The following is a 17,658-nucleotide window of genomic DNA, read 5'->3' as shown; positions in this document are numbered from 1 at the left end:
GCACTAAGTAATTTTTATATTTGTTTCGCTAGTCATTATGATGCAGAGGTTTTCAATTAACAATGCTATTTGAGAAATATACTATTTGCAGGTGAATTTGTCACCTAAAATGAATTTATTCTGCAAATGAAAATCAGAAAAAAGGCTATATTATTTGGCTGGTCATATGATCTTAACATGGTGGCCACCAAGAGGGGGCAACCCACTTTATGTACAATAAAACAGCTTTATCTAGGCCACTGATATGACTGAAGTCTTACGTGAGCGTTCCTCATTTTATTTGCAAAAAGTGCTATTCAGTTATTAGGAGCAAATGGAAAAAAAAAATACTTGGTGCACATTCAAAATATGTAATATAGCCATGCTGTTGAGAGAGATGAACAAATTGTTAAAAAAAAAATAAAAAAAAATCAACAAGACAGATGTTGCAATTTCAGATCACAACAGATAACAGTGTATGTTTTTCAAATTCACCTTTATAGTGGTATAAATGTCAGTTGGCACACTGCATTGTGAATATGTGCTCATGCATACCGTGTGTTTTTCAGAGAAGTGAGGTCAAAAACAAGGCATACAGACAGAAGGCTGGTCTTCTGAGTCATCTCCTCCTAATACTGCACTGAGTAAAATAGCAATGCCAGCACTACAAAAGCTTTAACGAGAGCAAAGCCAGCATTTCATGACTTCATATCAAATCTTTCCATCCTTCAGATAAAATAAAATAAAAACAAAGGTTTTTTTTTGTGCTCTCCCTTTTAGAAATAGCCAGCTCATACATATAGACAGACTCGCAGCACTGAGGAAATATTTGGCATTTTCCACATATAGGGTTCCACATATTGATGCTTTTTTTCTTCTTTTTTTTTTTTAAGCAATAAAGGCACAAATGTTTTACAGAAAGAGATCTATTTGACATGTAAGTTAAAACTAAAAACTTGTATCTAACATGAAGTTGAAATTCTAGGGTTATTTTTGTATTATTATTTAACTTTTATGTTAATTTTACATCATATGTTTTATTTCATAAATGCATATTTCATTATTATTAATATTCCTAATATTTTTTATTAATTAGCAATGTTATTGTTATATTAATTATTATTAAATATACAATTTTTATTTCATTAAAATGTATGGGTTTTTCTTCAACTTCGGGCACTTTCATGTTCCAGGGGTTGATTTTTATTGAAACAAACAATTATCTTTCAAGTTGGTCACTTCAATGCTGCTTCAGTTGCTGACACTATGGGAGCTAACATGAAGTTGTGGGAGCTATGGTAGCTAACACATCATTGTGGGCATATAAGCCTGGGCCACATCTGCAGAATTTTCCTCTTTAGGGTTGTGGGAACATTTATTGTGCTCTGGAACCCAAATCAACACTATTCGTCATTTGGATCTGCAACCATTCAGCAAGTGGATAATCTTTTTTCTCCCTGTGTGCTCTGATGGACAACGTATCCTTTTAACACTTCTATGTTAGATATTGATTGCATTGTGTTGCTTTGTGTGTTTTTCTTTTAGTGAAAATAATCTAATAGAGCCTTTTGCTGAATGAAGTCTTTTCACAAGCATATGAAAACAAGCAATATATTCTTTTGTCTGATGGTATTGAGTGCTGTTTTAAGTGCTGCTTGGTGACACTGATTGTATTCACTGTGAACATATGAACTCAAGACACTTTGCTCTCGGCTCGCTTTCATTGTGAAAGCCAAAAAAGATTCCCTCTCCTCCTGCTATACGCCTTCTGCTGCTCCCGAGGGATACCGCAAAGGAGCGGAGGCATGAAGTGTCACCTCCCCATTGAAATTAGCATGATTTTATAGGGTTTCAGAGATCGGAACTCCTGAAAGCAGCTCCCATAGCGTCATCTACTGACACAGCATCGAAGTGACCACCTTTCAGGGAACCAAGGTTACAACTTTTTTTCTTTTTGTTATACTGTATGAAGGTCTAAAAAAATTGGATTGGAAAATGTTTACCATGCCTTCATTTATCTTTGATACTTTTAAAATGCATTTTATATATATATTTGACTGTTATTACCTTGTCCCATACCCTGTCTTTCAATATTAAACTATATACATTTTATATAAAAATACAAATTAATATTTAAAACTACGATAATATAAACAAAGTTTGCAATAAACATAAACCATTTAAATATTTATTGTGTGAAAATTATTTATATCCATTATTCAAAAATTATGACTGCCCACAGTGGTCATTTCCACCACACACAAAAAATGTTGCCTCTATGTTTATTTTTTTTAAAGTTAGTGTACTTGTCGACTGTCAGTTAACAGCATGCTTGAAATGAAATATGAGACAAGTGATTTTTGGAGAAAAAGACAAATTAAAGAAAATATCACTGAGTATTTTTCTTGGATTTCCAGTCAAGCTGTAATTTTGATAATATTATGAAAAAAGTGTGAAAATATTATTTTATTGCACGTGTTTAAGATACATAAAATGTTAGTAATTAAATTAGCCTTATCCAGATGAAGAAGTTGGTCACTTTATTTAGAAAACATTAAAAATGTAATTTCCATCACTGTCATTTCCACCACAAAGTTCTTGACACAGAATTTGAGATGTGCTGGAAGTGACACTGTGGTGGAAATTTTCATGACTTTCAGAAAAAAAAAATTACATAAATGGATATACATATACTGTTGGACCTTGTTATTAGACACACACAAAAAAAATAAAATAAATAAATAATAAAATAAATAAATAAAATAAAAAAAATGAGAGAGTGTGAAAAGAAATGCTTTAACAAGACTTTCTAGAAGTCCACAGCGCTAAAAGTGAATAAAGTGAATGTTAAGAATAGCATTCTTATTTTTGATGACAAACATGTCCCAAATTTTGGTAACAGGATTGCAAAAAAATAAAACATAAATAAACCTCTGAAGGTATCTGTGTCAAATAGTGTGTAACGAGCTACAATCTAAAACCACTTAGTATAGATGTAGGCCCACTAGTATTTGAAAGTTCTGTAGCAGTGATTTCACATTGACGTTGCTAGAGTAAAGAGGATAAATTTAGTCATAGGTTTGGAAGAGCTAAAAATATCTACAAAGTCATCACATGCAGGAGGAATGTGAGGGGTTGCCCTTCCCCAGACCCATGAGATGAACAGGGAGAGAGAGAGAAAGAAAGACAAAGAAAGAAAGAAAGAAAGAAAGAAAGAAAGAAAGAAAGCATTAACAAAAAGCTCTGCAATGCAAGATAAATGAAAGAGACAGAGAGACCTGCCTGAGAGGGGTGGAGAAAGAAGACTTTAGGGTGCAACGGAGAATTGGAAGGAGGTAGGGAAAGAGACTGAGCGGAGGACTAGAGATCCTCCGTCTCAGGGAGAGAAGCCATCTGAGAGAGGCGGGCGAGGGTGCGGAGCATGGCTTTGTTCTCCACTAGAAGGCGCTCGTTACCCCTGCGGAGAGCCTGTAGACGAGCCAGAGCAGGAAGGGTCTGAGAATATAGAGAGGGCAAGGAATTACAAGTGTGAGGTAACATTAAAGAGGGTTTGGGAAGAAATGGGAAAGCATTAGTGTGTTTGAGTTAGTAAAACATTTAAATCAACATGAAATCAATCACGTTCCTGGTCTTACTGTGAACAATTCTTCGGTCAGTGTTATTCCAACAGAAAATATGTTTGTCTTCATAATCTGTCATCAAATGTTATAATTTGCTCTGCCTCTGAAGCGACTTTCCTTTTCAGCCGACATCACCAAGGTGTCAAGATTTGGCTGGTTAGCATGGTCCAGCTAGCCCCTGCTGGCTACATTTCTTACCCTAGCCTCTACATTTCTTTCTCATTGTAATACATCACATTATGGAATCAAAACTGGTTGTGAATGCTGTTTCATGTTGACTTTAAAGAGGAAGTACAAAACAGATACAGTAAGCATGCAACAATCATCAAGCAAGAGCAAATCTGTGCTGGACAAACTCACACAAACACAGCGCATGCAACTGCATTTATTCACAAAAAGGACAGATGGAACATCTTAATGAAAAGCATGGCTATGCTGGTCCACCAGGTAGACCAGCATCAAACCAGCACTAGCCAGCATAAACCAGCCTAGACCTGCATGGGCATTGCATGAGCAACTATTTTCTCACAAATAAGTCTAATAACAACCCAGTAAGGAGATTAATGAGTTGTGTGAGGCGTTTGTGGTCAACCTCAGAAACTTCCTGTACCAGCATGTGGAGAAACTCTGAGGTCTGACAATGTTCCAAACATGGTTTCACAGCTTACAGATCTGGGATGAGGCTGTTGAGTTTCTCATATGCATGAAAAACCTGCAAAGAACTATAAGGCATAGAGCATATATTTGTAGCTCTTTGGTGAATCATTGCTTTGAAGAATGCTTATAGTCAGATACTGTCTGAATTAACTCTAGAATGACTCAGTGATTCTACAAAAAAGGGAAGGCGTGTCATATCGGGCAGCCGAGAAAGCCAGTATGACTGCTTTTTTCATGGTTTCTAGATAGTGCTTCGGAGCAATGGCTCCTGGCTCTTTCTACTGAGTGCTTCGTTTACTCAAAAGTTTTGTTTCAAAACCAAGTCAGCCGGCTTGCTGCCTACAGCCTACACTGAACCAGCCTAAAATGGTTTGCTGGTCTTAGCTAGTTTAAGCTAGGGTTAGGGTTAGGGTTATTTGAGGTTAGGGGTTAGGGTTAGTCGATTATAAACATTCTTTTTTTTTTTCATATAATAAAGTTTTGTCTGTGTAAGTGATTTATAAGAGTATAAGATATTTCTCTTGAGTCTGTTCACCTGTTTTTCCCTATGCATTCTGTGAATGCCTTAACTTGTAAAGGATACTTGCGATGCTGCCTTATAATTTGGCCAAATCAAGGTGTCTTAAGGCCCGTTCACACCATGTCCGTGTTGATTTTACGAGACGAACCTCTGACGGAAAGTCTATTCACACCGAGTCCATACAAAAATGAAACAAAACTATTTCACTCCAGTGCAGTAGGCGGCACTTTTGTGGTGCTGTTGTCATACCAGTCCAAACCCTTCAACTGTTAGATATTAATACATTGAACACTGTTAAAGCATTTATTTACCTAATTCGGCATAACTGTTTCATTACATTCTTTTCATTGTGTTGATGCACTTTGAGGAGTATATAATCTGTGTTTTTTATATATGAATGAGTAAAGAGCGCTGTTGCAAAAATATATATGTCCTATTTATATTTGCTCATGTATTTATCTACGATAACTACGATATGGACCCCAGAACCCAACTTCTCTTTTTATAATGCCTGAATAATATAACACAAGGTACAGTGATATAAATACACGTGAAATAATGTACATTAAGAATAACAGTTTAGTATAAAATAGGATGCATATATTCAAATTAATATAAAAGAAAATACTGGCTCACTGCCTTTTATTTATTTAAATTATTGCAATACTTTGTTATATTATCCTTGTAATAAAAATAGCAGTGTGGTTCTGCAAATCGTTTGTCTAAAACATTGCACGTAACACATCTTTTTATGGGATATTTTACTGCGAGCTTGGTCCAAACGAATTGCTGAACCTCGCTGCTATTTTTAATGCCATGAGAATATTACAGGTACAGTGATATACATATTAAATAATGCACATTAAGACAAAACACCATAATCAGAATTGAAAAAACAGAACGGGTTTATGTTTGCAGTAACAAAGGTTCATGAACTGAAACTATTTATTAAGTACTGTATATAAATTTTGGGTGTGTATCAGCTGCACGTCCAATGCCGATGTTTGCCAGCTGATTAGTGCCACTAACACGCTGGGTTGAGCAGCTGCAGTGACTGAAAAAAATCTCTTATCTCACTGGTCAGTCAGTTTTCATCGCAGTCCAAAGAAATAAAAAAATCGGAACACTCTCTGTAAAAAAACATTTGGATTGTCGGAGGACGATTTATCGGACTCGGTATGAATAGAAGCATCAGAATCCATTGTTACCGTACAAAAGCTTGTTCAGAACCAAAATTTGTACTGAAAAATGGGTTTGGTGTGAACAGGCCTTTAGATGGCAAAATGCTGCCTACCTTTTGGAACAATCTTTGCATCTGGAACAAACATATGGTGCCCTACAATGCTGTACTGTGAGGCTGCTCACTAGATTTTAAAATAGAACTTATATGTCGAACAGAGCTTATATGACGTCACTGGATGATTAGAAAAGGTTATTTACATATTGCAGTTTCTTATACATACATCTCGCTCCCTAGCTTCTTATGTCATGAATCAGTATATAGTGAACTTGAAATCGGTCACTGGCAAGGGTGTTTATCCACTTTTGCAGGGTTGCACGTTAAAACACAGCCAATCAACAACATCACTGTATAAATGATGCTATTGTGCATTTTTGTTGTATATATTAAAATGTACAATACTATTATGATAGATAAATGACATTAAAAGGAGAAATTAAAAGGAGCTTATTTTTAATCTTCTAAAAGCTAACATACATATATAAATCTCATTCATGCACATTATGAATGAAAGATAATTACAAACAAAATCTCTTTTAAAAAAATACAAGGTTTCTGACTTTTCTAATGACTTGAGAGACAACATTTCCAGCAAGGGAACATTATGAGCAATGATGCTCCCCTGTTTTTTATGGTGCATTCTGGGTTAGGGTTAGAGGTCTGCACGGGCCTTAAAATGAAACCGAACCCGACCCAACTAACTCGTCCGTTCGCACGTGTCTGTGAGTGAGAGCACATGCACGAAACAAGTTCGGTAAGCCTTTTTATTATTTCATTAATTACAAACCCGAACACGAAGTCCTACTTGAAAAACTGACCCGAACCCACCGGGTTCTCGGGTCCTATCTGGCTCGGGTCGGGTTGCAGACCTCTAGTTAGTGTTAGGGTTAGTGCCCTGACTACTGAACTAGGGAGCTTATTGAGACACACCAGAGGAATTTACAGTAAGATATTGAGTAATTTTGAGAGACTTAGAAAGAATGAGAGCATGAATACAAATCTGGATTACAATAAATATGTGACCGTGAGAGAACTGGAGTGATCTAATCAACACACACAATGTTGCATTGCCATGAGTAATGGGTGTGGTGGTGCCCTTTATTTGTGTGAGCAGGCAGCAACGCATGGGGCAAACCACTCACCATCTACCCCCCATTCACCCTCTCCAGCTGAGGATCAACTCAGTGCTGGTAGCGAAACCTCACTGGGGGTGTCTGCTGGGGCAATAGTGACATCACTGATGAAAATACAATTGCTTTTAATTTGTAAAGTGTCAGTTTATATAATAAGTTTTATAATGTACTCATAAAAGAAGGGTCAATGGGCATTCACACAGACAGTGATTTGCAATGACAAAGGGACTAGAAGTCATTCATTTTCATGAAGTCATGAGAGTTGCCAACATAATCTTATGACAACTCATAATAATATATACAAGATGCTGAAATCGTAAGATTTCGTATGACTCTGACTTGAAAGTACAACTTGTATTCCCATAGAGACCAACCAATCAACATCCATTGATACAAAACAGACATTGTTTAAGTTGGCATCATATCCAACACTTCCCTTACAAAAAAGCTTCTGGCAATCTAGCTGCACACTTGCCACAAATTTGCCACTCATTATTTTCACATGCAAATGAGCTTGTGATTCACCACAAATGTTTGCCAGACGTTTGCAGCTTTTCACTGGTAGTGGTGAACCAGCAGCAAACCTTTGGTAACAATGGACAATTTGCTGCAAATTTGCCGCAAATCTCATTTGCATGTGAAAATAATCAATGGCAAATTTGTGGCAAGTTTACGGCAAATTTGCCATGACTCTCTATTTTTGTAAGGGTTTATTTTAAGAAAGGAAATTTCTGTGAACAAATTTGGTTATCCATTTCATATTTATTAATGCAATACAAATGACTGGAAGTCTAGTACAATAACTGGAAATAAGCTTTCCAAATACCAATGTTTTCTTTTTCCATGGTACAAAACAGTGATTTTCCTATTAAAATCATGGTTAGGTTTAGGGTTTTGGTAAAGTGTTTAGGGTTTTGGTAAAGTGTTAGACTTTATGGTTAGGTTTATCGTAAAAATCGCAATAATATTTTTTGTTGGTTAGTTTATTTTTCTCAATGGGAGTAAAAGTCATAAATTTTTGTATGAGCTAACTTGTAATATTTCTTACTATTTCGCCATCACACACTATTATTACAACTTGTCTTGAGACCGGGTTGGAGTTGCGTGACATGAGCGACGAGACAAATGGTAAAATGTCACTCAAATAGCACTTATGTTTATTACCACAGAGTTTGCCATTAGCATGTTGCTAAGCTAACAACACAGTACTCTGATAAGCACTGTGCTGTTAGCAACAAGTGACTAGAAGTCATTCATTTTCATGAAGTCATGAGAGTTGGTGATTTGAGGTGACATGAGCGACAGAGACATTTGGCGATGTGACAGTTTGCGCAGTTGAGCTTTAACTTTATTTTTACTTTACACTGTCCTTACCAGGTGCCACATGATAAAGTGACAAGCGACATGGATCTTTTCCGAACTCTGAAATCTGAACTGTTGGTCCTAACCTGCCTCGACCGAGACAAGCGGCTGGGCATGCTTGTTAATCATTTGGTTTTCTATTTCTGCATGTTGAGCTAGGAAGCCTGGCCATTTTACCAGTCCAAAATCCTACTCCACATAACTGTACATTAAACATTAAATATAACCTAATTGGCTGTGATCATGTCACATCACATTCATGTTGAATTCAGTGTGGACAGACAAATTACTTGTCGCTGGAATCTTTGACACAGTGTTATGCAAATGCACAGCGACTACAAATGGGAGTTGAGTTCACGTGATCCATCTCATGATACAGTAGGATACTGTAGTCAAAAAGGAATGTCTATGAGCAATCAAATACAGAAACTTTTTGACCTCCAGTGATTAAACCACAGTCAGTATGAATGCACCTTAAACTTGTGGCCTGGAAACTACAGTATACAAAGTTTTTGAATAGCTGTATAAATAGATTGTATTCTCTCGATGATGTTCTGGAACTAAAACTATCTGCATATTTGTAACATAAATGGAAATCTTATCCAGAATTATTGGTCCAAGCAGCCCAGAAACCTTGTTACCTCAATTGAAACATGGATCAATTATCCTATTGAGCGTGGCGGGCTACACTCAGTGCAGATATCTCACCCCCCTCGCATTGATTTAGCCTCTGATATATTTGGCACTATGTTCTTCTTGGCCCCTCAAAATGCCAGCTATGTGCAATTACTGCTGGAATGCTGAACAAAAGCCATGCCGTATCTCTGTGCTGGATTCAGTTTGGCCCCGGCGTAGCTGAAACTAGGTCACCATGTACTACTGCAGCTGTGAGATGCTTTGTGAGTTGCGGCATAGTTGGCTAACATGGGTTAAAATAGGTACAGAAGCTATAATAGCCACTGAATGACCACTTGACTTATGCTACAAGAGATCTAACATTTTTCGTCAGTTAATTAATACAAACTTTCTTAGTAGATTTTGAGGTTAGCATCTTTGAACATGCTCTTGAAAGTCACCCCAACTTCAGGTGGATAAACTAGATTGGGCTCAGAATAACAAGGCAAAACCATATTAAAAACAGACTTGATCGATGTACCTTTAATTCTTCTTCCATGTTTGAGACCCTCTTCTCCAATGCTTCCTTTTCCTATGCAAGCAGACAATTAAAATCTTATTGTAGTATTTACAATAAATTGTAAAACAATACTATTAATAAAAAATGTAAATCATTTAAATAATTAAATTATAACCTTTTTAAAGATTAAAGATTAATAAAGATTAATTTAAGCAAATGTGCTTTGAGATGATCAAATGATCATAACCTAACAGTGTAAAGGAGGAATATCTTTTCAAAATCTTAGCTAATGCTAAAGAGTAATCCATAAACTCCTTAGGAAAAGTCAATATGATATATATTTATATATATACCCTTTTCTCTGATTCAAATACAGTGGACCTCTCTGATATTCTGTCCTGCCTCTGAAACACAACATAAAGGAGAACAAAAAAGAATAAATTCTCAAAGAATCCAAATAAATGTAAAACAATAAAATAAAGCCCCTTTGAGTACATATTCAAATGTAAATGAAAAAAAAAGAAAAAAAAAAGCTTTCTTTATAATAAAAAAATGTTCTAAATGTGTTTTTTTTTTTTTTTTTTGTTAAAATATTTTCTCTTATTTCAGCTAAATATGCGGAGACAGGTATAAGTAAGCCATTTATAGGTTGATTTCCCCAAAAAGTGTCAACATTATGACTGTGACACTATCAAAACCATGCTTTGTTTGTCTAAGCTTCCCATTAGCCTGACATATTAACACTGGCTCAACTAATGGCATGGGTTTGAGGTGGAACTATCTTTCTGGCTGACCAATAGAAAATGGAATGTTGGTGCTAGTGCCGTATAATTTACACACTTCGCCTTTAAGAAGCAATTACCGCTGGACCAGTCTATAGGTATATTATTAGCTTTTTACAGACTGTAATTTCTTACAGATGTGTTCGCTATACCAAGCCAGACCCTCGGGAGCCCAATTGGACGTGGTAGGCTAGCATGTGCTATTGTTTTTAATACAGGCCACTCTTTGTGCCAGATGATAATCTTTCTGATGATCAAAACCACAAAAATCTCTTAGGAATATCCTCTCACCTGTGTGACTTTGTCAAGCTGTGAGCGAATTTTTGAAAGCTCCTGCTTACTGTCCTGTAGTCGAGACTTCAGCTTTTCATTCTCGGCCAGTGCATCCTCATACAGCTGACAAAATGAAACAAACAAGGTTAGAGCTTATCTATCTGGCTAAATTAGCATCTCCACAGGGAACTGCTTTCCTGTCGCCAGTCAACAGCTAAACAGTGGCCTGCATTGGTTCTCCAAGCCGAACTCGGTGAAATTACTTTGTTTGAACTCCAAAATATCTCAAATAAAAAGTTACTTTTTAAAGAAAAAATTTAAATATGAAAAAATTTGCCTTTCCTACTTGGGATCAAAAGTAAAAAATATAGGCATTGTGTACCTATGTTATGTAACAGTATTGTCTCTCTGGACAAAGTAGTTGAGGACTGAATTCTAATATAAACAACAGACCATTGATCAGAGTTATCCTGACCTTCTTGTAGTCCTTGCTGGCAGAGTCATCCTCTGTTTTGTTCAAAGAGGCAAGTCTGTTCTCTCTGCGTGTGTAGGTGCTGGTCCGGGCAGCCAGTCTATCTGACGAGGTCTCCACACCACTAGAGTCTGACCTGCTGCCATTAGGGAAACATGAATCATCAGAGAAGTTTTAATCATACAATTTCTATGTATTTATCTATCATGAAACAGGATCAAATGAAAGATAATGGTTTTGGACAAATAATAGATGACCTTACCTTGATGCTCGTTCTTGCTATGAAGGAAAACAAAAAACAAAAAGTTAAATAAACTATGCGAAGTTTATTTTAATTTAATTTATTTTAAAATGTATTTTAATTTGCAGCTCAATTTAAATGGGGAAGTCGAACTAAAAACAGAAAGTTTGTACATTGTACAAAAATGTACAGAAATCATTATCATTGTACAGTGTTTTTTTTTTTTTTTTTTTTTGGGTACTATGGTATTATCGTTGACATGTAACATGGCAATATATATTTATTTTCTTTGGAACTGTCCCACGGTAATACTGTACCAAGGTATTTTTTGAAATACCTTATGTACAGTAAAAACATTATTCAGTACCAAGGTTTGAATCAAAGTACCATAGTGTTACCATATGTTGACTTCCATCTTGCTGCTCTTAATGTCCAAACAAGAGAGTTTGTAAGTGTGACCAAACCTGTGAAATAATTCATCTGGTCCTACAGATGATTCAGAAAGTCAATCTCTCCATACTAAGACCTCTTAATCTTTCAGTGGGAGTCTGCCATGAAAATGCCTGGAGCTACTTGCAAGAGCATGATATGTCGCAGCAAACTTGTGTGTCAGTGCAAATGTGTGTGTGTGTGTGTGTGTGTGTCTGTGTGTGTGAATGACATCATTTTGCAAACAGTACTTCCACTCTCTCTCAGCTGAACTCGCACCAAGTCCAGTTAGCAATGACAGCAAGGCATAAGACTTGAGACATCTTCTGACTCTGTCCAGAACACGGTTCTAATAATATTTCTAAATTATTTTGATAGTGATTATTTTCCTCACTATTTCCATGAGCAAGCAGATATTTCATTTTGTGTTAATTGGAACCTGTATTCGTGTAAAAAATGGGCAGTAAATCTGTTGAAAGACTTCCATTTTAGGTAATTCATAACTGTACTGTAAATAAAGCCATTTCTTGTTAACAAAAAAATTTCTGCAGTTAAACTTCTGCTCTAGCTTTTCACGTTTACTATGGTTTACTCTAAAAATGGCAGTACTGATATATTGTTGGCTCCTTATCAATGAGTCTAAATGAATCAATTTAAATGTGCATGTTGTACATGGTCACATATTATAACTCAACCATCAGTGCACAGTTGGCAAATGACCCATATAAAGTTCTGGCAGATCAAGCTGAGACATTCATAAGCAATTTGCAGTCATATTTATATTTCTATCCAAAATTCTTCACTTTTACACATTATTTTAAGGCTCTCCTATTAAATCCATAAGCCCTTATTTCACATGAAGACCTTTGAGATTCTGTGTTTTTTCTTTTTATCATCTTGGTGTGACACAGGGCTCCTCTGTGTCACTGCATGTCATTAACACTGCATATATGAACCTACAATGACAAATAACATTTGCCATTATGCAATCGTTAAATTAAAGTGAAACTGGAGCGCTTTACATTCACTAAAATCCTCGTTTACTGTATATTATCGCGGGAGTTTGGCATGAACGGCGTGCACATCACAGCAAGTCCGGTTCAGAAGCGGTCCGCGGTGCAACTCATTGAGATGGTTGGAGTTCAACTGAATGAGACATTAGAATCAGAATGAGAAGGATCCTTTGATAGAGAGCAAACATATATATATATAGAGAGAGAGAGAGATCTTGAGAGAAAGAGAGATAGGGAATAGTTAGGGTTAGTGTCAGCGATAGAATTAGAATTAGTAGCTTGTTTGATTATGTTGTTCCAGCACCAACAAAGGATGTTGATCTAGGAACATGTCATATTGGCAAAATTACATTGGAACTAAAGGACCACATTAATACAATTGTGGAGGAAAACTGTGAAATTCTGCTGTATGGGTTTAAACATGGTAAAATGTGTCTAACAGAGCTGAAAGTACACTCTTATTGGTAGCTGAAAGCATTATCAAATTAGCAAATTAGGGACTTACAATGGAAGTGAATGGAGGCCAATTTGTTAACATTAAAATACTCACTTTTTCAAAAGTATAACCACAAGACATAAATGGTATGTGTATAAACATGATTTTAGTGTGATAAAATCACTTATAAACCTTTTCTGTGTAAAGTTATAGCCAATTTTACAACTTTGTTACCATGACGATGTAATGTCACAAACCCTAAAACGACTGAAAATATGATCATTCATACAACTTTACAGCTCAAATAATACACAAGTATTAACAGAAGAATTAATGCAAGTGCATTAATAAAATAATAAGCTTCACATTTCTGTTTAAATCCTCCAAAAATTGGCCACATTCACTTTTATTGTCCCCATTTACTTCTATTGTGAGGGCCTCACTGTAACCTCGATTTTTGCTTTTATTAAAGGAGGAACGAGTCAAAATAAATTTTTGTGGTAATCAACATTGTGACACAAATGCTGTCGATTTAGCTTAAGTTATATTGAACCCGGAACATTCCTTTAAGGCTGTTCAGTTCAGAGAGAAAGAGAGAGGCAGGCAGAGATGGAATCCCTCTGTACCTCTGCTAAAGAGAGCACATCCTGTTTGGACACATTGCAGCACACTTGATTATGCATCAGAGAGGAATAACAGTCCACTGTCTCTACTATCTGAGGGGGACCGAAGAACAACGCCAAAAAAGGACATGGAGAATTTGGTCATTACAGTCGGACAAACTTTGGCTGGGAAAAATAAGTGCTTGTACTGACAAAACTAATCAAGCAAGATCTGTGCCATCACATATATAACCTTAAGTGACAGTAAAAGTCTGTCTGTTATGCTATTTCCTGGCATGGTGCCGTGGTGCGTTTTTGCTGTAGTAAACAGAAGGGATGGGAGTGTGGCCTTTGGCCACTGCTAAGACGGGCCGATGTGAATGTTTACGCAGTACTTTCAGAGACTTTTCTCCTTATGAGGTTATACAGCACACTCCCAGAATCCTACACTCTGACTACGGTACACAAGTTTAACGTCTGAGAGAAACAGGGCTTGACCTGCAGCGCTAACTTACAATAACTGTTACAATATCAGTGATATTAGAAGTTGGCTTGCATTTTCTGATAGAACAATACATTTTAGTGAGCAAGATTTATTTCCTGCTTAGCTGGTTTAAGCTGGTCTAGCTGATCTCCCAGCCAGGCCAAAATGATTAAATATAAAGCTGGTGCTCATCTGATTTATCTGTTCAGCCAGTTGGTCTTATACAACCCGACAACAATATTGAGACAAGTAAAGACCAGCAAACCAGCTTAGACTGGTTTAAGATGTTTTATTTTTCCAGCAGGGTCATGATAGTGTTTACATGTAGCCAGAATAAAACACAACAAATGTGTTTGAAGCATTCATATTGCTTTCTGGTGGTATTGTTTAGTCTTGTGTGGTCACACCAAGTGTGGTGGCTGAAGTCTGCATGTATTTAGTAGATATGTCTTCTAGTGGTCTTGTTGTGTTCTTGTGGTCAGTGAAGTCAGAGTTAATTCCCAATAGACAAGGGAACTTGATGTATCTTCATTCACAACATGATTTACCCAAGTAGGATAAGTTCTTGGATCAACATCCTTTGTTGATCCAGGAACAGCATTTCTTTAAGCTGTCATAGCCCCAACATGATACTGTAAATTTATAAGAGCACTGTTCAAACCACTAATCCTAGCCCTGAGCCTTAAGGGGCTTCCACACGTCAGTGCACCACTCAATGCCACGGTCAGTTGCCACTTTATATATTTTTTATTTTTTTTTTATCTTTAATCAAAATGTCATAACTTGCTCTTCCGGTGACATGACTGACTCTTCTCTGCTGATGTTTACAAGGGTTCGGTTTGCAAGTCAGTTTTTATCCCACCCCTTCAAGACTCACGTAAACAAACCTGGTGTCAAAGCAACTAATGCAGAGATTAAGGTGTATTTTCGGCTCTTTCCCTCTCAAAATCCTGTTCCCTACCCCAAACTACTTTGGTTATGGGCCTCCTGGATTAAATGTAAATTTCGAAGAATGAGGAATTATGGCGAATTCGCAGTTGTGTTCACGATTTCACGCCTAAATTGCTGAGGTGATTGTACTGAATACAAAGCAACTTGGATGCCTCTGTAGTTTTTTTTTATTTTTAAATGCAGATATCTTGGGATGTACAGGACGAGTAAGTGTTCTTTTACCTTTATATTTAGTGTATTGTGATTTAAACTTGAAATATTGTGATCTTTCACTCGCTCATTTTTTGTAAGCAAAGAGCACGGTGTTTTTGTTGTCAGTTTGATAATCGGTGTGTGGAGATCGCTGCTCAGTTTCCCTGGTAACCTGCTCTGGCTCAAGTAGCACGGTTCGAAAGGGGTGTATTTGTGTCTGTGTGTCGACTGAAAACTCACAAACAGACCTGCCTCCATTCTCGGTATGCACTGATGGATAAAATCAAGTCCCCACCCTACATTTTTTCTTGTTCGAGCCATTTCACTCGGAAATACATCACAATACAGAAGTAAAGTTAGTCGCAATTTACGTTTCATGCCGACTTTAAATCCTAATCCCTATCCATTTTCCTAGCCCAAATTCCCAACCCTGATCCTGATCCACACTGCTGTCAGTGCTGGTCCAACTCTGTTGACAAGGACCCACATAATGAACCTAACCCTAATCTTATTGGTTAATAGGAATGTTGTTCCAGGACCAAAAAGGATGTTGATCTAGGAACATGTCCTGGATGGGTAAATCACCTTTAGGCTTTGGTCAAAGCATTGCACTGTTCCTGTTTAAACGTTTCAAAGCCCTAAGGGAATTAACTGCCCACGGGCACCTGCTGGCCCCAAGCTCGTTCAGTGTTTCCAAAGAGAGAGAGAGAGAGAGAGAGAAACAGAGTGCACCCTTTCACCACAGTAAACCATGTAAGGCAGTGCTGATATTGGTGCGGACATTCCATTCTGAGAGTAAAAATAACACTAAATCAGATTAATGGGGATGGCCCCTTTAACAGAAATACAAGCATGCAGAAGTGAGCTCTGGATAAACACTAACCCTTCGTTTCATTGTGATCATACTCGCACTGTGTCATGGTGCAAATTATACAATGTCTTTCTTTTTTAAAGATCTATCTTATGCCTACCAAATTGCCTTAGACACCTCAGTGTGCTCTCAATTTTGCCACTTTGCTAAAAAACTTTAGTGTTTACAAAAATATTGTTTAAAAATTATTTTGGAATATTCCTTATGGACTATGTAGAAATAAAACTGTTAGTATATGAATTTTTTAGCACACCCCACCACCCATTTCTACACCGGACGTGATCGATGTCATGTCACATTTTGCCGCAACGGCTTGAGACTGTCTACACTCGACACGTAGAAAGAAAACATAAAATAGAATAATGTGTCCATAAATATAGGCGCGATACAATGCAATGGTCACATCCAGTGTAGACAGCATCATTGAAGCGATTTGCTTTTGACGTAACATGTCGTGCCACTCGCATTAGACAGGGTTATAATGACTTAAATTTCAGTTTGTTTCTCACACAAAACTACTGAATGGCTTCAGTAGGCTTAGAATGTAGTGCATGAGTCCTATGGAACACTTTTGTGTTGCTTTTACGTCCTTTGTAAAGCTTGAAAGCATTTGTCCCTATTCATCAAAATTGCATGGAAAAGAGTGATCAGCTTCATAATTCTCTTCTTTTGTGAAGATCATGATCACATGGAAGTCGGCATGTTGTTTTCTACATTTTGCATCAGCTCAAGTTTGTTTACCTTCTCCTGTGGCACGACATGAAATGTGTTGCATTTTCCCCCCTAAAATTACATTTATACTCCACTGATGGTTAGGTTTAGGTTTGGGGGTACAATTTATAAAATATGCATTCTTCTTCACTTTATTACAGCCAGTACAGGCTGATACAACTTGCTTTACAACGCTCTTTTGGCGCCCCTCCGTGGACATTTCAAGCTCGAGCTAACACGTACCCAAACACCCAACAATACAACTTTGAATTTTGGTAAGCACAGAGCGATTTTAGCTAAAGAAAACTCAACTTACTGTTTCCAATTTCACTGTGAGATCAGTGTGCTTCTACGGTAGAAAGAAAGTCATAGATTGACATTAGGGTTAATAAATGATGACAGAATGTTCATTTTTGGGTAAACAGTTCCTTTACCTAGAATCAGACCTCATCTAACCCCCCAGTAATTCACACCCTGATTAGCATTGCTGGCCGAGCTCATCCTTTTAACAAAGATCTGGGAACAATTTAGTCAATTCTCTCACAATGGTTGAAT

At 37.0% G+C, this 17,658-nt stretch overlaps 1 protein-coding gene across 4 annotated transcripts in view; it reads right to left on the bottom strand.

The window, feature by feature from the left end:
* Positions 1–17,658, bottom strand: part of LOC127419971 (protein phosphatase 1 regulatory subunit 12B-like) — a 28,193-nt gene that overhangs the window by 1,660 nt on the left and 8,875 nt on the right. Inside the window, exons 2-7 of one of the 4 annotated variants that reach the window (XM_051661840.1) lie at positions 11,436–11,452; positions 11,177–11,312; positions 10,720–10,824; positions 10,000–10,050; positions 9,668–9,718; positions 7,159–7,233 (exon numbers count right to left, since the gene is read on the bottom strand). In XM_051661840.1, coding sequence (XP_051517800.1) covers positions 7,198–7,233; positions 9,668–9,718; positions 10,000–10,050; positions 10,720–10,824; positions 11,177–11,312; positions 11,436–11,452 — 396 coding nt within the window. In that variant the 3' untranslated portion in view covers positions 7,159–7,197. The remainder of the gene's footprint in view (positions 1–7,158; positions 7,234–9,667; positions 9,719–9,999; positions 10,051–10,719; positions 10,825–11,176; positions 11,313–11,435; positions 11,453–17,658) is intronic. The other 3 variants (XM_051661841.1, XM_051661839.1, XM_051661838.1) reach the window with 3 other exon arrangements.

This window comes from Myxocyprinus asiaticus, chromosome 29, assembly GCF_019703515.2.
Source record: "Myxocyprinus asiaticus isolate MX2 ecotype Aquarium Trade chromosome 29, UBuf_Myxa_2, whole genome shotgun sequence".
NCBI lineage: Eukaryota > Metazoa > Chordata > Actinopteri > Cypriniformes > Catostomidae > Myxocyprinus > Myxocyprinus asiaticus.
The sequence above is the reverse complement of the archived record's forward strand: the minus strand, read 5'-3'. Positions and strand labels throughout refer to the sequence as shown.